The sequence below is a fragment of the Dendropsophus ebraccatus genome, chromosome 9 (genome assembly GCF_027789765.1).
Source record: "Dendropsophus ebraccatus isolate aDenEbr1 chromosome 9, aDenEbr1.pat, whole genome shotgun sequence".
NCBI classification, from domain to species: Eukaryota; Metazoa; Chordata; class Amphibia; order Anura; family Hylidae; genus Dendropsophus; species Dendropsophus ebraccatus.
Genome location: NC_091462.1, coordinates 53,577,770 through 53,605,055, shown reverse-complemented (window position 1 = coordinate 53,605,055; position 27,286 = coordinate 53,577,770). Strand labels below are relative to the sequence as shown.

The following is a 27,286-nucleotide window of genomic DNA, read 5'->3' as shown; positions in this document are numbered from 1 at the left end:
TGATATATAAAATTAGTCTGGGCTACTTCCTACCAGCTTTGTAGAACAGCAGCACAATACACCGGAAAAAGATCCAGTTTTGATCCTGACACTCTTCACTGTGACCAGTCACTTCACACTGCGGTTTCTTTATATAACTGAAGTGACTCCCCACGTAAACCCCAATGTAAAGTCACCGTTTGCAATTCAAAGAGGTGAGACCGGAACTAAGTGATTATCGGAAACAAGTGAACTGTCTGGTATGAGGGGGAGAGAAGCTGTTTAGCCTTACCATGCTTTATGCCCCTTCTTAAATATCAGGTACCACTAGTGTAGCTTAAAATACCTGAGATATTACCTTTAACATCTGGTGAATAGTACTAAAGAGAAAGTCCCAAGAAAATAAAAAAAACGGCAGGAGGGTGCGAGAAAATAATAAATAAGTAAACTCTGTGTTCCACCACAGTCACTGATTGGCTGAGCAGCCAATCACTCAGCCGGGTAATGTGATGATGCAGCCAGGAGAGCTGCAGGTCACAGCAGCTGTGAACGGGACTGGAGCGGTGCTACGGGGCATGAGGATGGGTAAGTTTACACTGTTTGGCCATGTTCAGACCTTATTTCTCATTGACTGTTTCAACTCAGAAAATGCTAATAGAGTTACTGTAACTATGAAAATAATACTAGTTTTTTATTTTCTAGTCAAGAAGACATTATTTCAACTTTAACAAAAGTGAACCTTGAACTGAGTAAAAAACAAGCCAATCATCACGAAACACAGATGCCACAGCCATGGACAACTCTAACCAGAAAGTTGGTCTTCACAAAGCTTTAGAATAGAGTACACACAACTGCAAGAGGGATGATCATACCACTACTCCACCTTCATTGGTTATACCAGTTCCTAAGACGACTTTGGGACATTATATGCTGCTTTCCACCAGATATCATGAATTGTAGATATAACTGACTACCACAGGGTGCCATCATTTTGTTCATCTCCGGTGACCACTTGAACAAACACTTTGTACAAAAGCAAGTTCTGACTAAAAAGTCAAGTCAGATACCTAATGTGTATAGGGTCACTTCTATTGAACCAAACCAGTATGGTTATAACTGGTACAGCATTACATGTGAAATCAGGAGTGTACAAAACCTCAAGCTCTCGTGTTCTCTATTTTCTCTTAATCCAGGTCTTGCTGCTAAGAACATTATATAGGTATATTACCTGGGTCCAAAAAACTTTTTTGTGTGTTTCTGAATTGCAGGTGGCACCATTACACTTGAGGAAGCTGTATTCTTAGGGAGCAAAAGGTGACAATTATCCTTGCTCGCGTCTACAGCACTACTGACAAAGAGGAATTCGCCAGGTGTAACGTTTATTTTAATGCGAACATGCACTACAGTAGACATCAGGGAAGTTTCAACAGCTCCAGCATTATGTAGCTGTGCCAGGATCAGGGCTTGAGCAACCCTGCAGTTTCCAACGCAGCCAATGGTGGCAGCAAAGAAGCTGTGTCATTCCTCACTGTTGCCACACAGTGGTAAAAAATAAAGTAAAATAAAAAATTATATATATATATATATATATATTTCAAAATAACCGTTTAAAACAGTATGCAGAGAGAACACTATACTATTACAACTCTTCAAAACTTGTAGATTTGGGTTTGTCTACGTCTCCCCACATATTCTTCTCCTACATATAATATCATTTTGGTAACCACCATCAAGTTTGTCATTTAGACTAGGAAATGTTTCATTAATTTCTTATTTTTGATTTCCATCTATTTTTTTATTAACTGCAGTTTTACAGGAGATAGGTACAGTACCAGGCCATTGTATGCCACACACATCCTGGAGGCAACAAAGTGAATGTGAATTATATGTACTGTATTTGTGAAATGTAAAACCATCCAAAGATGTGAAGAATCTTCTCAGTTTATGGCTGTGCATCAAATAAAACTTGTAAGCAAACTAAGGCTGAAAGAAATCTCAACCTCTTAGGAATGAGGGACCTTAAAGCAGTTTGTGGGAGTGCTGGGATGTGATACATATGCTTCCATTCTTTAGCTTCTGGCAAAGTCTTTGTTTCTTTGAGTAAAAAGTTGTTCACTTTTGGCAATAAGTTTTCGCCTAAAAAAAATTAAAGAGCAGGAGTGAGAAAAAACAATACTGTAATATAATTTTTTTTTTTGTGTTTGTGTGTGACTGTAATATAATGTCAGGAGAAATTCCCAGTTATCTTTGCCGCCCACCACCTGTCCTCCCCATACACAGGAACCTTTGGCACGGCCGAACAATCCTGTGTTCTCTATAGGGAGGGGAGAGCGCTGTGACAGCAACTTATCTGTCCCACAACAAAGGGGTGGGGCATTGATTTTCCAGAACATCCGTCCCCATCTATCGGTGGTTGTTTGGAAGAGCCTCATACTCCTTAAAGCGCAACTATAATTTCAGTAGCCAAAAAAATGAAATTCCTCAAATAAAAAGCCCACGTGTTACCCTTTAGAAAGAGCCCTAAACATGATAGTATGTACGCTCGCTGAGATATCACCAGTTGTTTGGTTCAGAGGAATAAATGAATTTTTCTTCTGGCTGAGACAAAGTGGGCGTGGCCTATCCCTCATCTCCCTGGCTGGGTCCCTCCATTCACTGAGCAGCACCTTAGCAGATGTATCAAACATAGCAGGATCAGATAGAACCCCAGCATACAGTATCATAATGTATGATTAGATACAGAGCCCCAGCAGATGGTATCACACACAGTGGGATTAGATACAGTCATCTGCTCTCATTACACTGTAGGATAATGTCAGCCATGGAGGTGGAGGACCTACTGCAGACATCTGATAGTGAATGTTATATGTACTATGGAAGGACTACAGCTGTGTTGTGCTGGGACTTGTAGTCCTCCCCTCAGTGACTCACTCACTCTCCCTCATGCAGCACATTGGAGTGATGGTGGCACTGGATACACTTGTCTCTCCATCCAGCTCTTCCGCTGCGCTGCTTCTCACACACAACACCCTCAGCTCTGCTTAGTCAGCTCTGTGAGGGGAGGGGGAGAGCGTGCTGCTAGGAGGTGGGGGAGGAGGTTTTGTTTATGTTTCTCTCTGTGTCAGGGCTGTTATCTGATCCTCCTGTCAGAGTCTGTACACTCAGGACGGATCTGCAGGGAGGGGGCGTGTCCAGCAGCAATGCAGAAATAAGTCAGAGCCAGAGAGAGCTATAAGGGCATAATCAGCCTTATGTATTTAAAAAACTGTTAATTTTAGGTTATTAATGTATATTGCAAAAAGTCTTATCATGACCTAAGCTAACTAAAACTGAATGGTCAAAATATTTTATAGTTGCGCTTTAAAGTCTAAAGCCCCTATTCCACAGAACAATTATCGGCCATATTCGGACGATATTGGCCGTTACGGCCGATAATTGTCCAGTAGAATAGAAGGCAATGATCAGCCGACATTGTTCATGTCGTATGATCATTGCGTCGTTTGTCTTTTAAACATCATGGAAGACAAACTACTCATACAGCAATAATCTGCTGCCGTCCCTCTATGGAATAGGAGCAGCAGCAGCGGACCACTGCTGTATGCTATGGGCTATAGCGCTCGCTTGCTCCTCCAGCCTTAAGGGCCGTATCTCCCTGCTAGCGTATCTGCTAGATTGGTGCTCACTTATCAAGCTTATACTCTGCTCAATAATCATGCATGAGGGCTCCATGGACATCCATAACAATGTCCGTACAGACCTTACTTTTTACAGAAAAATAAAGTTGTATACTTACCTATTGTCCCCAGTTGTCCTGCAGCTATTTGCCCGTGTTCCCTGCTCACCGCTGACAATTCTGGTCCCATCTCTTCAGTGACAGGCTGCTCAGCCAATGAAGCCAGAAGTGTCAGCGGTGAGCAGGGAATACGGGCAAAGGCGGCAGGACAATAGGGTAGTATAGCTAAGTGTAAATGTTATTATTTCTACGTGGCAAATAGAGAAAAAGAAAGTTGGCACAGTCAGGGGCGTAGCTAGGATTTATGGGGCCTCATAGCAAAAAAACCACATGGGGCCCCCCTCCAGTATCCCCCCCCCCCATATGAGCAGTTATGACCTTAAGTAGTATTCAGGCCACTCTATGACCCCATATAGTATATAATAGTCCTTCTGTGCATCCATGTAGTAGTTAGGGCCCTGACGCTTCCTGAAGCCTCCCTGTAGTTAATCCCCTCTCTGGAAGCAACCCCCCAACACACACCTGTACAGCTGTGGCCCCTTTGTAAAAAAAAAAAAACATACATACTCACCTGGGTTCTGCCCAGTCCCTCACCACTCCTCTTTCTTTAAACACTGTCAGTGGACCTGAGATTTGGGGGGGGGGGGCAGCTTCTGTTTAACCCCTTATATGCTGCAGTGTGTAAGTGATATAAACTTCACTTACATGCTGCAACACAAAGATGAGTAAGAGCAGGACACAAGGAGAGGTCTGTGCACTTACTGATGACCCCTGACCTCTACACAAGCCCTGGAGCTCCGCACATCAGACAACTGGAGAAGGGAGGTCAGGGGTTATCAGAGTCCAAGCTGTGAAGCAGACCTTAACCCTTTTTTGTGCTGCAGCCTGTAAGTGACGATTGTTTCACTTACATACTGCAGTACATAAGGGGTTAAATCAGTCTGACAGGCTCTGGCAGCGTGGCTCCAGCAGAGTCCAGGAAGAGAACCCTGTGGCTCTTACCTTCCATGTGCGGTGTGCGCCCCGGAGGCTCAGGGTGCATCACAGTGCAGGAGTCAGGCAGCACTGAGACACGGTCGGCCTGTGTGTGGGGGGGATCGTCAGCTGACAGCAGAGGTGCCGGAGAGGAAGATGGCGCTGTGCTGAAGGAGCAGCTACAGGTCAGAGCCTGTGCCGGAGAGTCACTGTCACACTCCGGAGTCAGCAGGACTATTAGCAAGCATCCATCATGGATGCAATCATGCACTGCACACGTTTTACCGTGGGGGCCCGGGCCCCCTTGGCCCCCGGGCCCCATAGCAACGGCGTACCCTGCCCCCATGGTAGCTACGCCACTGGGCACAGTCGATAACTCACTCAGTCGGGGTAGTTCCAGGGCTCAAACTTCAGGAATCTCTAGTATGCAGCATGCTTATAGGCAGTGGCGGTCTTTGGCACCAAGCACCCCAAGCGATCGCTTGGGGCCACCAACATCCAAGGGGGCCCCCACGCCCCGCTCTTGTGCTCAAGACGGCTGGACAGGGCCGCTGCCCCGCTCGCTGCTGCCATCTGAACTGTAACTATGAGTACTCGTAATGAGCGCTCATAGTTACATGCAGCAGCACTGACAGGGCGGGAGCCATTGGCTCCCTTCCTGTCAGTCACTCTTGTGGCTGCAGAAAGTGTTTTCCCTGCAGTCACAAGTGGCCGCTTTGTCCTTGTGGTGTCGGCGCTCCAGTGACATCACTGGAGCATCGGCGCCAGGACAAGGGGAGTGCGGCCTCTTGTGATCGCAGGGAAAACCCTTCCTGCGGCAACAAGAGTGAAGAGAAGAGGAGACTCCCGGACCCAGGTGAGTATAAGTGTTTGTTTTATTGTGTTATATACTATATGGGAGGGGGAGCACACAAGGGTCTGTTTAACTGGGGAAGCGCACATCGGGGGTCTATTTATATGGGGGGAGCACACAGGGGGGCTATATAACAGGTGGCGCACACAGGGGGGGCTATATATAACTGGGGGAGCACACAGGGGGCTATAGACTACTTGGGCTGCAAAAAGGGGTCTATATACTACTGGGGGCAGCACACAGGGGGTCTATATACTACTTGGGGCAGCACACAAGGGGTCTATATAATACTGGTGGGGCACACATAGGGTCTATATACTACTGGGGGAACCACAAAGAGGGTTTATATACAACTGGAGGAGCACACAGGGGTCTATATCCAAGTGGGGGAGCACACAGGAGGTCTATATCCAAGTGGGGGAGCACACAGGGGGGGCTAAATACCCCTGAGGGAGCACATAGGGGGGCTATATATTAGTGGGGGAGCACACAGGGGTTATATACAACTGGGGGCAGCACACAGTAGGTATATACAACTGGGGGCAGCACACAGGGGGTCTATATACAACTGGGGCAGCACACAGGAGGTCTATATACTTCTGGGGGAGCACACGGGGGGGGGCTATATATAACTGGGGGAACACCCAGGGGGCTATATACTACTGGGGGAAGCACACAAGGGGTATATACTACTGGGGGGCAGGACACAAGGTGTATATACTATTGGGGGCAGCACACGAGGAGTATATATTACTGGCGGTAGTGCACAAGGGGTATATACTACTGGGGGCAGCACACAGCGGTCTATTGTTGTGGAGCGCGTGTTGAGGGGGGGGCAGACATAATTTCGCTTGGGGCCCCAGAAATGCCAAGACCGCCCCTGCTTATAGGTTGCACCGACATGAAACCGAAACAGCCATCAAACAACTGAGAAGAAATAAGTCCAGCACTTACCGAATCTTTGCAGCCATGTTTCAGGCATAGGTGTAGGGGGAGGAGATGGAATCAGGTGCAAGTACATATTCTGAAAGATGGTCGTTTCGGGATACCTCCCTTCTTCTGGTCAGAAACGCATCGGATGAAGGAAAGTATTCCGACACGTTCGTCGTTTACGAAATGTGCCTGCACCTGATTTCATCTCCTCCCCCCTACATCTATGCCTGAAACACAACATTGCCACAAGGATATGGTGAGTCCTAGACTTATTTCTTCCCCGTTGTTATTTTCTTTTACGGTCATTGGCCACGCACAACTACGCGTAGTGAGGTGCGACTGATGTATGTAAAGATGTATGTATGTATGTATGTAATGATGTACAGTATGTATGTAAAGTATGTATAAAAGACAATGATGATTTGCACTTCGGTAGAACTGTTGATCAGTCATGTTCAGTCAGCAGTTGTGTATGTGAGATCACATAACCACCAGTCACCTTTTAGCATAGTATAGAAACCGACTAAATAATGTATTGTGGTGGGGAAGGAGACCAATTTCCAGAATTGTAATATGCAGACATTAAAGAAACTAAATTACCTTAAGTCGGCATTCTCATTCATCATAGACTGAATCCTGTGCTTGTATTTTGCTTCCACTTTGCTGACACTTTGGTCAAAGTTTTTCTCTATTTTGTCAATTTGACTTGTCTTAAAAACAGAATTTAAGGCATAAATGAGAGATAGTACTATTTCTTCTAAACAAGAGATATCTATTTTAGGGTTTATGAAAGCATCTGTACAACCTAAATAAACTAGGAGGTAGGGATGCTTTTCCATACCCATTATTCTTAGCCTCAATTCTAGCTAATGCCAGAGGGTTCAGTCTCTCTTTTACCATCCAAAGAAAAAGTAATGTGGTGGTAAAAACTTTTGAATACACTTCAAAGTATTTTAGGAGTGATACCTTTATAGCCTGAAAAAGGGATCCCAAAAGTTAAATTTTTTGTTGGCCAATAAAGGTATCATTCCTAAAATACTTTGATCAAAAGCATTTAACACCACATGACTTTTTCTGGCTAACATGGTACCATACTATTTTTTTAAGTAAAAAAAAAAGGACAAGAAAATTATTAAATTATAAAATTATTCCATTTGAATTTCTTTACTAATGCTACACACAGCCATGACAGGTTTGCAACATCAATGTGTCCCACTGTAAAAATATGGATGCAAGGAATCAGATCTTTAGCAATGATCATTAAACATTGGCTGTAGTGAAGCGGCCCAGCACACAGCACAAACCTTCACCCATTGCAGGGAAGTTTAGTAAGCCCCTAGGAAAGGAGTCTAGTCCCCGGTAGGAGGAGTTTAGTTCAATCTAGTCTAGTCTTGGTCAAGAGGGAGTCAGTCACAGAAAACTCCAAGCAACCACTAGAATGCAGGGCAATACCCCCTCAGGAGGAAATGGACATCCTCTAAGGAACACCTTGCCCACGCCAGGGATACTAGCTACACAGTAAAGGGCAGTGACCTGGATCCAGTTAGGTACTGACCCCAGTGGAACAAAGATGCAATTAGCCTATGTATTTTACTGCGTAACATACGGCTATCCTGGAAAGTTTCGGGAATCCTGCTCAACTCAGCGCAGGGACCTGGGACCTCCTATTACCCTCACAAGATGGGTACCTTGACACTGTAGGGCATTAGGCGGTTCAATAAACGTGAGTATGAGTATCTTCTCTTCTTCTCCTCAAATATACCCAGCTATGCTATCCCAGGGAGAGTACAGCACTACATTGGGCAGGGCCCTCAAGACGCTCCACTACTATACTCTCTTAGGACTTCTTCGCTCTCCTGTCTGTACCTATTGTTGTTGAAGTGGAAACCCATTTTTGTGTATTACACTGAAGTTTCAAGTAAACGGACGATATTCTGGTTAAGCCATTGGACTCTGTCTATTCATTTGTACCAACACGTACAACGTTCATTTGTACCATCTAATCCTGCAGAACCGGAGCCGTCTGACTGGTTATGGTTAACAACGCCACTCCAGGCTACCGTGACAAGTGCCCAAGTGACCCTCACCCACCTAGCTGCCACAACCTCACCACAACTACCCTATTATCCAACCAACCCAGTGCTCGAGCACCACATTAGCATCACAATGTACGTGACATCTGGGGTGGCGGCAAACATGTTTAAAATGACCATGAATAAAAAAATGTAACATTGATTGGTCATTTTATTCCAAATTTATTAAAGGGAAACAAACAGCAGGTTAGAAGAATAACCTACTGTTATGTTTCCATAGGGCCATAGGTAGTTTTCTTACATTCACTCTCAATGTTGTTTTAGTACAGCCCTGGGGGTGGTGATATTGTGTATTGATATTTTATGATCAGAATTATTTACAAAAAAAAACCCAATATTTTTATTTTGTATTACTCATTGAATTTCACCATACATATAGCTAAAAAAACATACTGTCATTCGCTGTCACTTACCAGCATGCTAATCTCCATATGAGCATGTTGTAGCTCTGTATTAAGTGAAAGGATAGCTTCATTTTTCTCAGCAATCTCAGCCTGCAAATGCTATAAAAAGTAGTCCAATGATTAATAAACAGCTTTTGATATTGGTCAGTATTCAAAACAAAGGCACGTGTTGCAGTAGGATATAGTATATTCTCAACTGCACCGTTAAGGAGAGGTTGGAAGCATCTATCCTGCTGATTTGTCCCTACTGCACATGGGGTGCTGAGGATGAAGATAAGTTTCTTACCTTCATCCTCTGCGCCATTTCTGTGCTGTTTTGTACTATATAGGCATGTAAGCATGAGTGGTAAGCAATTTTTTTTAGTATATTTCCTACAGCTAGTTTAGTTTATTAAACCATTTGAGGACCTATTTAAGAAGCTTATTTACCTTTTTCAACACATTCAGCGTCTTAGTTTCCTGTGTGGCTTCTTTGTACTTCTTCCAGGTATCCTAAAAGAAAGATAGACTTATATTTAGAGCAATGGATACATCTTTTACTCCAAAAGTGTTACCTTAACTTTTATATTATATTCCCCTTAAATTATTCAAGTTAATGTATATAGTCTTAGATATATATCGTTTCTGGTTATATCATAAATAAGTGATTATACTAAGTCAGAATTGTGTATAGAGATAAATAATTTTTATATTCATAAGATGAAACAAATAAAAAATAAAATTCACCAGTGAAAAATACAAGCAAAATTAAAAAATACAAGCAAAATTAAAAAACACACCTGTATCAAGATTCATAAGGCTCTATAGGCATATATCAGTATATATCTTCATAGTATGATAATCACAGGAGTATATATATTAAAATTCTTAGTGTAAAACACATATAAAAAACATAGCAAAGCTTGAAGGATGTTTCAAAAAAAAAAAAAAAAGTACTTTTTTTTTTTACTTTTTTTTTTTTTTTTTTTTTCCAACCAAGTAGTGCACTCGCTGTACACCCCTCTTCCTAACAGTACTGTTAGGTTGAGTTCTTACACTAGAATATTTTATATTATATTATTCGTTTATCTAATAATGTAATGGCTAAAAAAATCTGCAAAGAACATATCTTACTTACCAACATGTAAATCTACAAAATCAGGACAATTAAAGGGCATGTATCACCAAGATTTTAGTTTACTAACTAGAATCAGATATTAAAACCTGTTCTATTCTAATCTGTTTCTATTTTTTTTTTAACTTTTACATCCTTATGGGGGCTGCCATGTTGCCTGAGCAGTTCTTAACAGCATTTAGTGACATGCTTTACAGCAGGCCTCATGGACATAGATGACAATAGACAGTCTCTGTCCCCTTGAGTTGAATGTGAAACATTCCTGAGCCTACTCTGTGACCTTTGAATAGTTTATTCCACAGGGAGCTGCTATTGTTTCCACTATCTACTGGTGTCACCTGTCGCTAAAATGCTGTGCAGATAACTTTACAGCAGTTATCACCACAGACAGAACAGAAAGTCTCAGCTTAGTTTAAGCCCCAGTGGTGAGAATGAAAACTGCAAGATTTCAGGATTATTTTATAATACAGACAGTAACATTGAAAATTAGCAAAAAAACCTCTCTCTCTCTCTATTTAAACAATAAGTCATTTTCTGATGACACATTCCCTTTAAAGGACAACTTCGGCCAAAACTATTTTTTAATAGCCGCCGCTCTACGATCACACATACCGGCTACCGGTGCTTCCTGGTGTTCCCGGCCGACACGTGTGATCGGAGAGCGGCGGCCGGGCGGGCAGTCAGCCATCACATAGTGTAAAGTTTGGCCAGATCCAGGAAGAAGAAGAAGCAGGAGGGGGGAGCAGAGGAGGGTGATAGCTGCACAGTGATGAGTGGCTCCCCCTGCGCGGCATCAGCGGCGGGGATCTCATTGCAATATAACCAAGCTACTCCTCTCCCATCACCTGCTCATGCTATGAGCAGGTGATGAGAATAGTAGTTGAGTGTAGTCTAGAGCGACGGCGGGCTTACTGTGATGTACTGATTGATTAAATTTATGGAATACTTTGGGGAGCAAGGACACTTGCTCCCCAAAGTATTCCATAAATGTATTCAACCAAAAACACTGTATATTACATTTACATACACATCCATTGTAATTCCAATGGAGTGTCCAGCAGGGGCGCACTATATATAGAAATCAATGGTACTCATTGACTTCTATATATAGTGCCCCCTGCTGGACACTCCATTGTAATTACACCCCCGATTCGTGACGTCACTTTTTTTTTTAAAGAATCTGAACTCTCCCTGATCTACTAAATTAAGGGAAATAGCCCTATATGTGCATTTCCCATAATTAATGTACATTAGAAAGTTGTCTAACTTTCCGTAAGTAATAACATATTAAAAAATTGTTTTGGCCAGACTTCACCTTTAAGCCCTGCCCTAGCAACACCCTGTTTTTCATTCTTGGATGTTTAGTTGATGTTTTCTATTGTTCTAAATTCTTAATATCAGTTAAACTTACTTCAATTTGTGCCTCGTGACTTTCCTGGATCTTTGTCTGTTCTTCCAAAGCTCTCTTGTGGATTTCTTTTTTCTCCAACTCAAATGTATCCATTAGTGACAGCCCTTCAGAGTAAAGTCTGGTTAGTATTTGTTTTCTTTATCGTATATTGTAGTAGAATGACATCCACACATTGGGGCAGCATTTATGGATTTTAATATAGCATAAAAGAAAAAAAGGTCCGGACTTCAGAATCACACAATGGATGACTCATTAATTACTATTTTGTTTCTTTTTATTCATATAGTAATTACTACATGTTATTCCACCACCAACTAGATAATGCAGAATAAAAAAAACTCCATTGTAATTAAATTGCAGATTACATCAAAAAAGAGGTGTAAATACTGGTGATATTACTGTCAAATGAAAGTAGCCAAACAGTAAATGCTATATGTTTTTTCCCGAGGTAATCAAAGCTTATAGTAGATGTCTCAGGACAGACATTGATGACATTGTTAGGATATGCCATCAATGTGTGATAATCAGGAATATATTGACTGTTAACCTCAACAATCCCTAGAATGAAGGGGGCAGCATGCTTCACGACCTGGCTCCTCCTCATAGCTCTCACTAGAGGCAGCATGGTCTGCTACCGGACTATATAGGGACAATTGTGCTAGCATGGAAGAAGCCAAATAGAGTCATCGGAAGTCAAAGCAAGGGTCCTATTAGATAGAGCGATAATCTGCCTAATCAGACTGATTTGGCCGATTATTGCTCTGTGTAATAGAAACATGGATCAGCGGATGAAACAACCAAAAATCATCAGACATCAGGCGATTATTGCTATTACACTGACGGCTGGTGACTGTGTAAAATTAAAAAATAAACTCCTACATACCTGTCCACGCTCCCTAACATCCAGCTAGCCTGGTCTGCTCCTGGCACTGTGTGAAGTCAAAGGCCGATCAGACAATCACTGGGACAGCACCGCAGCAAGGAGCGTGAACAGGTATGTAGGAGTTGTTTTTTTTTGTTTTTACAAGGGCTGCACAGACATCACTAACGATGTCCTCGCAGCCTTTGCTGCCCAATTATTGTAGTAAGGAAGCACCGATCTAGGAGACAGCTGCTTGCTTACAGAAAGTCTTCAGACCATGTAATAGGGCCCTTACACAGTGCTGGTTCATTCTAGCCACTATGGGGATCAATGGTAGTCCCAACTACCCACAGTATTCACATCCAAGTCACTATAACAAACTGAATCTCTGCCCTAGGTGTCGATATGGATACAATATAAACTCTGGATGGTGCTACATAAAATATAAACTTCTATAACCTTACTTTGCTTTTCCAGGTCTGTCAGTTTCTGCTCTTCAAATGACTCCTTCAGCCTGGTCTCTTTCTGCAGCCACGCTTCATTCATCTCTTCTGACAGGCTCTCCTGCAACAAATCATACTTTGATAGAGAGAAACTGTGGCTGTAGAACACATAATCCATCTCTAGGCCTCCTATCTGATATAAACACATTTTGACCACCATTCAAGAGTAATGCATTGTCTGCTATTCAATTGAAATGAATTTAAAGTGAACTTTTTATAGGTGTTTACTAGAGATGAGCACAACTCAAAGCATGCTTAAGTCCTATCATTCGGCATATGAATACCAGTGGCTGTAAAAGTTAGATGCAACCTATGGCTTTATGTAGGGGTTTTCTGTTTGGACAGATCTGTGATTGAATTTACTATTAGAAGTCTGCATTTTGACCCATCTTCACATTCATGGCATATCAAGAGGATATGCTATACTGTAAATTTCTGATAAATTCAGGTCCCACCACTGAAACAAATGCCAATTTCAAGAGCGAGAGCCCCTGTGATCCCCATTAGCCTCAAAGGTCATCAGGAAGCCAAAAAAAACAAACAAACACTATGGGGGGGGGGGGGGATTACTCAAAATGGTGTAAAGTAGAATTGGCTCAGTTGCCCCTAGAAACCAATCAGATTCCACCTTTCATTTTAAAGAAAAGTATAATCTGATTTGTTGCTAGGGGCAACTGGGCCAATTCTAACTTAGACCAGTTTGATAAATGACCCCCTATGTTTTCATACTTTACGTAACAAGCTCTGCTGCTTTAAAAAAAAAAAAAAAACAGCACAATTGCTACACAGAGCAAAGTTTTCAGTTGCAGAAATTTCTGCAACACTACAGCTGCATGTGAACATACCATTCACAAGTCACTATGTATCCAGGTAGAAAACTGCCTCTTGGCTAACTCGAACAACCAATAACATTGTGCTGTAACAGATGCTGATCTAAGAATGAGAACACACTATTTCTATGAGAGTTTGGATTTGCCTGCTTGCATACTACCTGGTAGGTCTTGAAGGAGCTTTTGACCAGGCTGAGTTCCTTATGTAGCTCATCTATACAGAGAGACACAAAGTCATCCAGCATGTACTGATTTTTACAGCTATTAGTGATTGTACTTGTATACTTACATACAAATATGTTTTGAATGTTCCATTTTGCCTTTAGTCTTGTTAAGTGCTGCATCAAAGTGTAAAGCAACCCCAATACATACTGTGCCCTGGAACTCAAGCTTTATTAGTGCTAAAAGCTTATGTCTTTGCATTGCAAATCATCTTAATATTCAGAAGACATAGAGTAAGGATTTAATGTTTAAATAACATCTGATAAAGCATCAACAGAGATCTGGGATTCACCCAAATGAAGCTCTACTTAGCATCTGGATGTCCCCCATGTTTCATAAACTTCTGAAACTCTGTGCATGAGCATTGGTTTACTTTACCTATAAAAACTCCTTGCTTGTTTGTCATGTTGCATGTAACAATGTCTGCTACCCTCACTACACCCAAGGGGAGATTTAGAATATAAATATTTCTTAATTTAACAAAAAAGAATGTTTAATTTCTAAAATGTTTTATTAGTTCATGTGTAAGAATGATGAGGTGGGTGGAAAATATTCAGGGGTTTAAAGAAATTAATTGAATATTTAAAGGAGTGTGGCAAAATTTTTTATTTAAGTATTATATTGCCCCCCAAAAGTTATACAAATTACCAATATATACTCATTTGGGGAAATGCACATAAAGTGCTTTTTTCCCTGCACTTACTACTGCATCAAGGCTTCACTTCCTGGATAAAATAGTGATGTCACCACCCGACTCCCAGAGCTGTGCGGGCTGTGGCTGCTGGAGAGGATAATGGCAGGGGGATGCTCAGTGTCCTGTGTCCCTCAGTGTCCCCCTGCCATCATCCTCTCCAGTAGTCACAGCCCCCACAGCTCTGGGAGTTGGGTTGTGACATCACCATTTATCCAGGAAGTGAAGCCTTGAGTGCAGGGAAAAAAAGCACTGATTTTTATAACTTTTGGGGGGGCAATACAATACTAATAATAAAAAGTTTTTCCAGACTTCTCCTTTAAAGTTTGTAAAACATCAATTTTCTTATTTCATATATCGAGACAGGAAGTGCTCATCCACATGGATGTAGCATTGTCGGAACGGCGGCCAGATGGGCATAGGAGTATGAATATTTTTATACCAATCTGAAACCTTAAAAAAAACTTATAACCCCCAGACAAACCTGTATTGTAAAGGACAGTCAATCGTCAGCACCTTTAAAAGGCTCCTTTTTTGGTACTGACACTGCAGTTTTTGAGCCAAAATTAAGAGTGGATTCAAAAGAAAAGGGAAATATAAAGAAAGGGCTTACACTTCTGCTTTTAGCCGGTCCACTTCTGGCTTTGCCTTAAAAACTGCATAGGTAGTATTCTATACTACCAGGACATGGCATTTTTCTCATGACATGGATAGCCAGTTGGATGTGGAGCTATCCATGCCATGTGGTGGTGATACAGGGGAACTGGAAATGAGCTACTAGTTTCCTCTATAAGTTACAGCCTATTTTTAGGAGACACTTTTAACAAAAAGTGGTAATCCAAGGTGGATAACCTCTTTAACAAAGCAAATGATGCTTGTGCTTCCGTTTTATGGATGTGTTATATTTTAGAAGATTCTGCCAGATTACCATATTTGTTTTCAGCTTCTTCCCTCTCCTGTGCTAGTTTTGCATTGTCCTCCAGTTGAAGGCTGAGTAGCTCAGCAGCGTGTTTCTCCTGAAGAATCCTACACATGCAAGAAGATATATTGTACTATATCTGTAATAAACCTGTACACCCACATGATAAACTCTGAGGTCAAAGAACAACATTCATTTTCTTGTATATAAAGGCCTACCTGATCTGCTCCTCTTTTTCGGCTTGCAGTTCCATAACTTTTGTTTCCAATTCCTTGGCTAACTAAGAAAAAACACCAAAGAAAATGACTAGATTCCCGCACTTTGAGAATAAAAGACATGTAATTCCTAAACTAATAATCATTTATTACAAACATGGTCAATATGTATTAGAAATCCGTTCTCTATTTGGGTTGTTACATAAGTCATTGCAAGAAATAATTTCGGCACTCACCTTTAAAGCAAGTTTAACACTAGGCACATTGCTTTGTGTTTTTTTTTTTACCTTTTTTTGAACCATCACCAGGTTCCTGGGCACAGTCAGCACCAGTCTATTAACAAGCACCAGCTGGGCATGAGGCACTGGAGTGGGCCTGCTGGTCCCCAGTATGACAATATCCCCTCCCCTCTTAATTCTAATGGAGCCGTGTTACAGAGGGTAGGGGGTACTGTCACACTGGGGCCGGCAGGCCTGTTTCCAGTGCTTCATGCACAGTTGGTGCTCGGTAATAGATCAGCACTGTGCGTGGGAACCGAGCGGCGGTTCAAAACTATCATCACACCTGTCCATTGGTTATACCTGGTACTGTAGTTTAGTTCCATTTAAAGGGGTTATTCAGGAATAGAAAACAATACAGCTTTTTGCAAAAACAGCACCACCCCTGTCCTTAGGTAGTGTGGTATTACAGTTCAGCTTCAAATGGAACCACACCCAAACTGAGGACAAGAGTGGTCCTGTTTCTAACAGGTCAGTAGTGCAAGGTTTTTGCTAAATTCTCTTTATATAAAATAAATTATGTGTCTTCAATGGAACATGTTAGGTGGAAAGTGGCTTTTCTTTGCCTAATGGCAATCTCTAGTAAAGCTGATGGTGAACTATCCTTCCACCAAAACAGGATCAGATTTTTAGGAGAAGTAGTAAATCCCTTCTATTCTATGTGCACCACTGCCAAAAGATTTTTGGTGGAAAAACACTGACATTTGAAAAATAATATGGCTCTTCACACATACAGCAAGTGGTATTGTTATCCACAACTATTTTACAGACAGTGTTTTATAGGTTAATTGGATCTGTCAAAAGTAGTACAATGATCCTAAGGTTATAAAGCATGTATAAACTATAGCCACATGAGCTTTATATGTCTATAAACTTCTAGGTCATGTTACAAAACACATTTTAACAAACAAGGAGGAGCACATTCCAAGCTATGGCATAACATACAGATAAAAGGTATATATCTTTATTGCCTCAATAAAAGGACAATCAAATCCATATCACTACATTGTATAACTGCATGTCACAGGTAGCACTGAGAAAAACATGTCGCTTTTCTCTTTTCGGCCCAGGAATGCTTACATAACACTTTATACCAAACAGTAGTCTATCATCAGCCTAGCTTCTGTGTCTCATATGTCTGGGTGGTACAACTAGGATTTCAACTGTACTGAGCGCTTTAATCGACAGCTGACAGTGTTATCTTTGGCTGGTCTCCCTGAGATCAGTGATCAGTTTGCCGTTTTGGTCTACTAGGCATTGCTCCCACCTAGCCAGAATCCTGCTCCACACTGATGAGGGGCAACACCCTGAAACAGTTGTCTGTGGGTGGATACCTGACTTTGGTATTTCTCTTCGCATATCATCAGACTTGTTAATGAGCTGGACACTAACTGAAGGGGCCATTTAACATGGTGGTTTTGGAGGTCTCCGTACAGGAATCATCTCTTTGCAAGTTTCTTCCCTGGAGGGATATCTGGCTAGTCCTGGGTTTTGAGACTAGTAACTGACCTCTTTGCATATTGATGCTTGACAAAGGTGATGGTAGATGGCTGAAATGTTACATCTGTGAAATAAATAACTTGCTGGAATTAGAATCTGTGGTTATACCCTTCCTTTGAGGGTAATTTTAAACTCATTGTGCCCCAACCATCTAGGCTTTTTATGGCCAAATGATCCTGAGAGTAGAAGAAAGCACCTGGTCTTCACAGCTGTCTGGGACAGTTGGCAACCCTGGAGACGGGACATTATTGCATCAGACTTGTTTATCCTGCACATCTCGCAGACGATTGTTTTGGTTATCATTTGGGAAATTTGAAAGTCAGCAATTTGTCATGTTCCTCAAGCCATTCCTGAACAGGTTTTGCAGTGTTACCCTACTGTAAGAGGCAACTGCCAGTAGGCAATACCACTGACATGATGGGGGGGTGGGGGGTGGGTAGGTGGCCAAAATGCAAGGTTTCCTTGCATCACACTGTATCTGCTGGCTTATTGGCTTTCCATTCTTTCCCATAATGCATCCTTGTGCCTTTTTTGTACCCAATAAGTGACACACATGCAACCAGCTGTCCACATGGTGTCCTTCCTCAGACCAGGACAGATTCTTCCATAGCTTTATGGTCAATTTTGATTGTAAGCACTCTTACTGGTAGATAGGGGTAAACATGAGCACTCTGGTCTATGGTTATGCAGCCCCATGCGCAGAAAGCTGTGAGACACTTCATGTTCTGACATCTTTTTATCATAGCCATCAGTTTCCCCATAAGAAACAGGCCAGTATGGCTAGCCTTTGCTCCCCACACACATCAATCAGCATCCTTATACTTGTACATTTTTCCTGCTTTGAAAATCTTCATCTTTAAGAACTCACTACTTACACTGGTTTATTGTTATGTCTCTGACAAACACAAGATAGAAAGTTTACTTACTCTTTCCTGAGTTCTCTTATGTTCCGCTATCTCTTGCTTTAACAATGCTGTTAGTTTAGCAATTTGTTCCTGTAAATCTTCTATAATATTTTCTCTGTTAGGGAAAGAAAGTGAAAATATGAACAGGGGAAAATAAATTGGGTTTTCTCCTCTCCTAATGTATGACATATCCAAATGATATACCTTACACCTAGTAGATGCAGGCCAGACCTCCTTGAGCCGAATCTTAAGAACAAGGGCTCCCAAGCTGTCAAAAACAGCTGAATGGGAAGTTTTACACGGTATATGTAACTCCTATAGGATTTAACAGGAGCTGCTTAAAAAGTGTGGATAGATGGATACAGCAGTGAGAGTGAGACTCACATCTATCAAACACTTACTGGATCAGCTCATCTTAACATATGGGCAACCATAAAGCACATCATGGTTAGACAGGGCTCCTTGTTAGGACTCTAGCACCAAGGCATAAGCCTTTTTCCTAATGTGTAAATGAGACGGAAAAGCCCAGGGAAGTGTTCCTCAGCGCAGCAAAAGCCCAGATAAGTCCAGGCCATGTCCTCCCGTTCACTGTCTCTGTACCCATGTGCAGCCATCTATCTCATTTAATTAACAGCCATCTGGGTTTTTGCCATGCTGGGGGACACCCCCAGGGATTTTGAGCTTTAATTACATATTAACAAAAAAGCTTGGAGCTGAAAAGGTCTGTGAAGATAAAAAAATGTCTAGCTATGTGTTCATTTACAGACTAATTTAAATACTACAAAATAGCCAGATTTCTCAGAAAATATAAATTATAAAAATTAAAGGCACTTTATGAAGCAGAAGTTCCTACCTTTCCTTTAGTGATTTCTCTCTCTTATTTAGCTTCTGCATACTTGTTTTTTCGATGCATCTGTAAAAGTCACCAATAGCTTTTGAACCATACAGAACCTCAAAATATCGTAGATAATACAGTATTATTGGTAACAGGGAGAAGGCGGCCAGCAGGTCCCAAAGCTATGACAAGGATTCCTAAATAATATATCTTGTTATTTGACAAGATGCAAATGTACTAGGAAAGAGTAGAGAGTGGAACACTGACAGACATTTTACTTTCTTTAACATAATATTGTCACCCCCTTAATCTATGTGCGGTTCACCGCACCAATCCACAAGCTTAGACACTGCACATTTAATTTAACCCTGTAAAAAACTGCTCTAAAATTGCTTCATTTCATCAGGTGACAGTGTCACCTAGGCGGGGCTTCACAGCAGTTGGGCTGTCTCTCCAGCAGGGAGATGGGGCCCAACTGCCATGATGCCCTGCCCAGGTGTCAGTCCACCAATGAAATAAAGGGAGTGTAAGAGGGGGTATATGACTGTATAATTTTATATTCAATACTTTATCTGGATTGCTTAGCTTATTCATCAATTATTGTACTGAGAACCATTGGCATAAAAAATAAAAAATAACAAATGGCTGTAAAATAAGTATATATATTTTTATGTAATAATTAGAGATGAGCAAACCGGGTTCGGGTTCGAGTCCATCTGAGTTCATTTGATTAGTGGGGGCTGCTGAACTTGGATAATGCTCTAAGGTTGTCTGGAAAACATGGATACAGCCAATGACTATATCCATATTTTCCACATAGCCTTAGGGCTTTATCCAACTTCAGCAGCCACCGCTAATCAAATGCCAAAAGTTCGGGTTCGGATGGACTCGAGCATGCTCAAGGTTCGCTCATCTCTAGTAATAATGTGTTCTTGTGTTCTTTTAAAGTCTACGGGAAACCAGCAGTCATTATACTAAACACAAAATGGACATTGGAGTTACAACCATTATTTTTCTATTGTGTGCACTGACTGCTAATTTTCCATAGACTCTAATAGAACACAGTGCTTTTTTACCTCCTTTATGCCACCATCTCCTTTTTTGTTTAAAGGGAACCTGTCACCCCCCGTGCCGGGGTGACAGGCTCCCGACCCCCCGTTAGAGACCCCTATACTTACCTAATCCCGCCGGGTCCCGCTTCTGAAGATGGTCGGGTCCCGGAGATCTCAGCCGCCGCAGCCCGGCGCGCGCGCTGAGAGATGAGTCCAACGCTCATAGAGAATGACGGAGCGCTGGACTCTCCTGTCATTCTCTATGGGTGTTGGACTCATCTCTCAGCGCGCGCACCGGGCTGCGGCGGCTGAGATCTCCGGGACCCGACCATCTTCAGAAGCGGGACCCGGCGGGATTAGGTAAGTATAGGGGTCTCTAACGGGGGGTCGGGAGCCTGTCACCCCGGCACGGGGGGTGACAGGTTCCCTTTAATTTTACAGTGTGTAAACCCAGCCTAAAGGTCTTATAGGTCTTGTCCTGAATCTTCAAGCTAAGCCACTGTTGGAAAAATCTATTATTTCACAATACCTTTGCTGGGAAGGCAGCTCTGCATCATGCAGCGTCTCTACATTGCCAAACCCTTGGTCTTCAAGTCTGACTTCAATACAGTCCTTGGAGCGCTTTATACTATAACCAGGTGATATGACCTGGTACTAAAATAGAGGAGACCTGTGAAAGTTCTAGCAAAATCCACTACAATGTATAATCACTGAGTAACACAAGACTTTGATGTACTGAATAAGGACAATGTAATAAACAATAAGTAAGTCACTCATAGAAGATTTGTATGAGGCTGTAAGTACATTACCAAACAGCTTATATTATTGTAATGTCTGGTTGAATCATTAGGTAGACAATGTGTTACCACAGCAATGTAATCACAGTTCTATAGTCTTAGCTGCTCTCTGTACAAATACATATAGTTATTAGCTGTAATACTGCACTGTTTAAACATTGCTTCACTTGTTCTTATACATCATAGAGCAACTGCAGAACATTGACTACTACTTCTTATTATAATAATATACTAATTATACTATTCCAGTCCTCTCAGCCCACAAACAGGTCATGTTTTGAGGATATCCCCTACAAAGAAGACCTGATCCACTAAGTATAAAGACAACACCTGTGAAATATAAAGGAAATCCTCAAAACATGACCTTTTGGTGGGCTGCGAGGACTGGAATTGAGAAGCACTGCGCTATTCTAATGCTACGTTTACACAGAACGATTATCGGGCGAATTTTCGCCAATAACGATTGAATTCGAACGATAATCGTACGTGTAAACGCGGCGAACGATCGATAAATCGTTCATTTTGATCTTTTAACATGTTCTTAAATCGTCGTTCGCAAAAAATTCGCTGATCGTTCCGTGTAAACAATCGTTCACTGATTTAACCCATGTGTGAGATAGGCTTAAGCGATCGCAAAACTAATTTTTTTGTACGATATATTGTTACATCTAAACGCTGATCGTTATAAAAAAAATTGTTACTTCGAAATCGTTAATCGTACGTTTAATCGTACGTTAAACGTAGCATGAGGGTCCATTTACACAGAAAGATTATCTGACAGATTATCTGCCAAAGATTTGAAGCCAAAGACAGAAACAGACTATAAACAGAGATCAGGTCATAAAGGAAAGCCTGAGATTTCTCCTCTTTTCAAATCCATTCCTGGCTTTGGCTTCAAATCTTTGGCAGATAATCTGTCAGATAATCTGTTTAAATGGACCCTAAGGATAGTTGATAAATATTCAGATTAAAGGGGTACTCAATTTAATTCAGTACTTATTAGCTGCTGTATGTCCTGCAGGAAGTGGCGTTTTCTTTCCAGTCTGACATGATGCTCTCTGCTGCTACCTCTGTCCGTGACTGGAACTGTCCAAAGCAGGAAAGGTTTCCTATAGGAATTTGCTGTTCCTCTGGGCAGTTCCCGTCACAGACAGAGGTGGCACCAGACAGCACTATGTCAGACTAAAAAATACACCACTTCCTGCAGGACATACAGCAGTTGATAAGTACTGGAAGACATGAGATTTTTAAATAGAAGTAAATTACAAATGTGTATAAGTTTTGGAAACCAGTTAAAAATATATATTTTTAATAAATTGCGTAAGAACCATAGAAAAAATATCAAGGCTAGATCTGCTCTATAAGAAGCTGAGAGCCCTAGAGACAGAGATTTAATATCATACTGTATTGCCAAGTCATTAAACTAACTTCAGGGGATCCACGGCTTTTCGTTCTTGGGCCAGAAATTCTTGAACTTGTCCACTTTCTATGTAAAGAAACAATGAGAGGAAACAACAACATGAAAAACATATAGGAGATAAAGCAGCAGAGGAAGTTACCGAATTATAAGAATGTTACAGTCTACATATACTGGTATGATAGAAGTCTCAATGCTGTTAAATCCTTGTACAAGAATCCATTGTAAAAGTACCATCAGGATTCCAATGAGGTTACCACCATTTTGGCGACAAGAATAATGCTGCATACTGTACTATACTTAGCAACCAAAGTAGAGAAAATCCCAAGCTATAGTGTGAATATATTGTTATTTACCCCAAAAAATCAATTATGGCCAAACAAGAACAAAGAAAAGAAACAAGCAAGAAAAAACCCTGATACGAATATATAGTAATTAAGTAAACTAACGGACATACTTGGCATGAGTAGCTGATTTGGCGGATGACAGATCTCTGCCAGGGTCTATTAAAGTGGTAAATGTTGGAGGTGAGGTCCTTTGAAGAGGCAAAAAAAAAAAAAAGAAAAAAAGGACAGCACAAAGTCAATTTTACTGACATCACATTCACTAAAGTAATTTCTGTATATTGTTAAAGGGGTAGTCCAGATTTTTTTTTTTATTCAACTGGTACCAAAAAGTTATACAGAATTGTAAATTACTTCTTCTATTTAAAAAAACAAACTCTAGCCTTATTAGTCATGTAGTTATTTCCAGTCCGACATTGTGCTCTCTGCTGGCAAATGCCCATAGCAAACGTCCTCTGCTCCAGACAGTTCCTGGCATGGACAGAGGTGGCAGCAGAGAGCACTGTTTTGTTTTTTTAACTTTTCTTTCTTTTTTTTTTTATTTTTTTTAGTGAGGGGATTGGCAGTTTGGAATAATAGCCTCCAATTAGGGATGGTCCGAACCCTCCGAGGTTCGGGTTCGTATGAACCCGAACGCTCAGCATCAGATTCCCGCTGTCTGCCCGCTCCGTGCAGCGGGTGGATACAGCGGGAGGAACGCCTGGAAAACTGGGATACAGCCTATGGTTATGGCTGTATCCTCGTTTTCCAGGCGGTCCTCCCGCTGTATCCACCCGCTGCACGGAGCGGGCAGACAGCGGGAATCATTACCGAGAGTTCAGGTTTGTACGAACCCGAACCGAAGCAGGTTCTGACCATCCCTACCTCCAATGTTACATCAGGAGGTTTTTAGATGAAAGAATATAGGCAAACTTCTGACTTTCGCTCTATTTTGACAGTCCGTGGCAGTGCGCATGTCCGGAAAACTTCTCACTCTGTTGTTTGGGGCGGCCCATGTGACCGGCGGCATTGCCATGGCGCATATCGATCACGTGGCCCCCACGCGTCGGGTCATGTGACCGACGCCGTGACGTCGCTTCCGGTTTGGCCGCGCCGTGCACACGGAGGAGGGATGGAGGACGGAACATGCGCCAAATAGGCCACAGGTGATTATTAAATACCAGGAAGGAGCGAATGGTGGGATGAAACTATTTATACCCTAATCGGATGGGACGTCATCACCCCCGGACGAAGGCAACGAAACGTGCGTCGGGGTGGTGGTATCCCGGAGGAGTTACATAACAAACGGACCTCTAAGGTAGTTTACTTGCTGGATCCCCAGAATTTGTGGGGTAGTAACAATAACAAATAGGTGGACTATAGGATTAATGTTACGATATATGCTAACTTAATAAATTATATGCACTAGCACTTTGGCATTGTAATATAACATTTTTTAGCATTATTTATTGTGTATTGCACTTTATCCATCTGTAAGACGACTTATGTTGTGGGTCAGGGATTGCAGCAAATAGTATGAGTAAAACAAATTAAGAACCACCTCCGGGATAGCCACCGTTCTTTTTAATGTTAGGTTTTCTCTCTTTTTATGAATTGTTTTAAATATATGTACTCAATAAAGATTAAATTTTTTTGCTACGTAAGTTCAGCATTTACTCTTCTTTTGGTGAAAATACTTCTGACTGGCAATACTGACTAGAAATGAGCAAAACTCTTGGCATTTGATTACTGGTGGCTGAAGAAGCTGGCTGCAGCCCCAAGGATGCCTGGGAAAACATGGATACATGTTCACTTATCTCTAATACGGACCCAAGATTTAAAATGAGAAGTCCACCACTGTTAGGTAAAACATCCCCATGTAAGACCTGTATACTTTACTAACCCACGTTCATGTGTTAAAGAGACTCTGTACCCACAATCTGACCCCCCCAAACCACTTGTACCTTCTTATAGCTGCTTTTATTCCAAGATCTGTCCTGGGGTCCGTTCGGCAGGTGATGCAGTTATTGTGGCAAAAAAAAATTTTTAAACTTGAAGCCCCGTATCAAACGGGAGTATCTGTGCCCTAACTTTGCACAACCTCTCTGTCCCTCCTCCCCACCCTCTTCATCATTAGGAATGCCACTGAAACATTTTCTCCATGCTGAACATCACACAGGCCCTTAACGATCCAGCCCATGTGCCGGGCTGACACAGGTGGGGAATAGGAGACAATCTGCCTGGAGCATTCCTAATGATGAGGAGGGTGGGGAGGAGGGACAGAGAGGTTGTGCAAAGTTAGGGCACAGATACTCCCGTTTGGCTCGGGGCTTCAAGTTTCAAAGTATTTTTTTAGGACAATAACTGCATTACCTGCCGAACGGACCGCAGGACAGATCCTGGATTAAAAGCAGCTATCCGAAGGTACAAGTGGTTTGGGGGGTCAGATTGGGAGTACAGAGTCGCTATAAATCCATATTTGAAGTTATTACCGCGGTCGGTGTCTGTTCGCACTGTGCACTGCCTTTGGTGAGCCCCCATTTCTGGACCCTGAGCTCACATAATTGAAAGAAACTCCAGTATAGGTGGCCATGGTGAGATGCTTTCAGCTCCACCTAAATAAGAAAAAAGGATTTACAGTAAAAGTGAATATACAGCCTGTGAACATCATATGTGATTTTGTATTATTGTAGACTAATTAAAGCGTGATTTTAGGAGCATATTTTGTAGCATAGTAGTGTTTTTTTTCGTTACCTATTACACATTTCTAACATAGTACAAAGGCTACGTTCCCACATGCTGGTGAAAACATGTTACTGGCACGCTGCACCCCCACCCATTCTCAGAAACACATACACATTCCCCCTACATTTTATGTTAAGGAAAAAACATTTGCTTTGGAATCTTTAACCCTCCAGCTGTTGCAAAATTACAATTCCCATCATGCTGAAGATTCCCATCCTCTGAGACAAAACAAGCAAAAAACAGTCCAACGGCAAACACCCCCCCCACCACCACCACAAAAAAAACCCTTACTCCATTAAAATGGTGGATGCAGGCTGTGTAGCTGGTAATCCCAACTGTCCACACGAAATGTATGTATGTTACATACATCTCTCTAAGACATGTCAAAAGTTTTTTTGCAATTGACAGGGACGCTTTAAACTGGGGCTGGTGATCTTGACTCCACAGCAGCTCGCTCCTAGTCCGTTTGCACTACATAGTATGCGGTGTGTCTTACTGTGCCACTATTGGTCTCGGAGAGGCAAGCCGCTGTCACATCGTGCCCTGCGTGTACCAGTCACCTTGAGCAGGATAGCTTGCACCTCCAGGGGTCACTGTAGTCACTATGCCACTGCATGTTATAGATCCTGACCACAATCACGGTAAGTGTGGTAAACCTTACCACAACCCTTGCTCACATTTTGGCAAAAAGTAGGAAATTGTTTTATTGTGTTTAAAAGAACTGAGCTGAATCTGCTGTAATGCAAGAGGCTGCACTTTGTTTAACATATTAAAACAAGTATATGTATTTTGGCATACAATAGTGAACCCTAAGGCTCACCATATTGCAGTCAGCTAGTCCCAAGGGAGGTTGTTTTATGTTTGTTTTATCTTCCTCTAGCAGCATGAATGCAATGTCTATTAGATGAATATATTGTATGTAATAAAACATTCCACCATTTCGATATATGGATGATGATAAGGATGCCATAAGTATGAACGACCCACAGAAGTACATTGCATTTGGGATCAATATTGTCTCAGATGCACTCCTGAGCAGATCAACCTTTGGGTTAGTTAACAATAAGACCCCGCGTATACAGCTTCTTCCCTACGAAATTTAGATAAAAACCTGCAATGTGTTTATAAACTGCTTGGAAGGAAAAAAAAAAAAAAAAAAAAAAGAGAGGGAATGCTAAAAAGAAGTCAGCCAGTTTGGGACAATTCTTTTAATTTCAATGGACCCTTAAGAATCTACAGATCATTTCTACCATGGCAGAGAAGTATCACATTGGCTATTCACAATACACAGATGAGACTCTATGGATAATAGCTTTACTCTAACTAAAATGTTTGCATCTGACCAAAGACCCTCATGTATTACATTTATATGCCATAAGTGGACAAAGCAGTTTACAGGAGATCACCACTGCCCATAACAGTATAGAGGAATAGCATAATTTTAACCCATAGGCAGCTGAGATACTTTGTGAACCTGTAAACTGTGCCCTGCAAATATGTATAATACACAGTTCTTCATAGAGATGTATTATAAACTTAGATATGTACTATTATAGGTTCTTAAAGTTACACAAACAAATGAAGAACAGATTTTTTTCTTTGTAAAAGTCAAAAACACCAACCTCAGAAGTCGCCTTGGGTGCATTGTACTCTCACAGTGATTTTGCTGCCTGGTTGTTAGGATTTCAAAAAACCAC

The 27,286-nt window shown here is 41.7% G+C and overlaps 2 protein-coding genes across 3 annotated transcripts in view; one reads left to right on the top strand and one right to left on the bottom strand.

Annotated features, from left to right (window-relative positions):
* Positions 1 to 2,416, top strand: part of LOC138800988 (caspase-8-like) — a 29,906-nt gene extending 27,490 nt beyond the window's left edge. For both annotated transcript variants that reach the window (XM_069983322.1, XM_069983321.1), the window contains exon 9: positions 682 to 2,416. In XM_069983322.1, coding sequence (XP_069839423.1) covers positions 682 to 814 — 133 coding nt within the window. In that variant the 3' untranslated portion in view covers positions 815 to 2,416. The remainder of the gene's footprint in view (positions 1 to 681) is intronic.
* On the bottom strand, positions 1,572 to 27,286 carry FLACC1 (flagellum associated containing coiled-coil domains 1). The gene is made up of 16 exons (XM_069983323.1): positions 27,212 to 27,286; positions 25,337 to 25,459; positions 22,979 to 23,056; positions 22,533 to 22,590; positions 20,837 to 20,961; positions 19,274 to 19,333; positions 18,442 to 18,535; positions 15,741 to 15,802; positions 15,532 to 15,629; positions 13,852 to 13,904; positions 12,822 to 12,921; positions 11,496 to 11,599; positions 9,400 to 9,462; positions 8,980 to 9,069; positions 7,074 to 7,183; positions 1,572 to 2,115 (listed from the first exon to the last, which is right to left on the bottom strand). Exons 2-16 carry the CDS (start codon positions 25,435 to 25,437, stop codon positions 2,049 to 2,051), a joined length of 1,263 nt encoding a protein of 420 aa, XP_069839424.1. The 5' UTR covers positions 25,438 to 25,459; positions 27,212 to 27,286; the 3' UTR covers positions 1,572 to 2,048.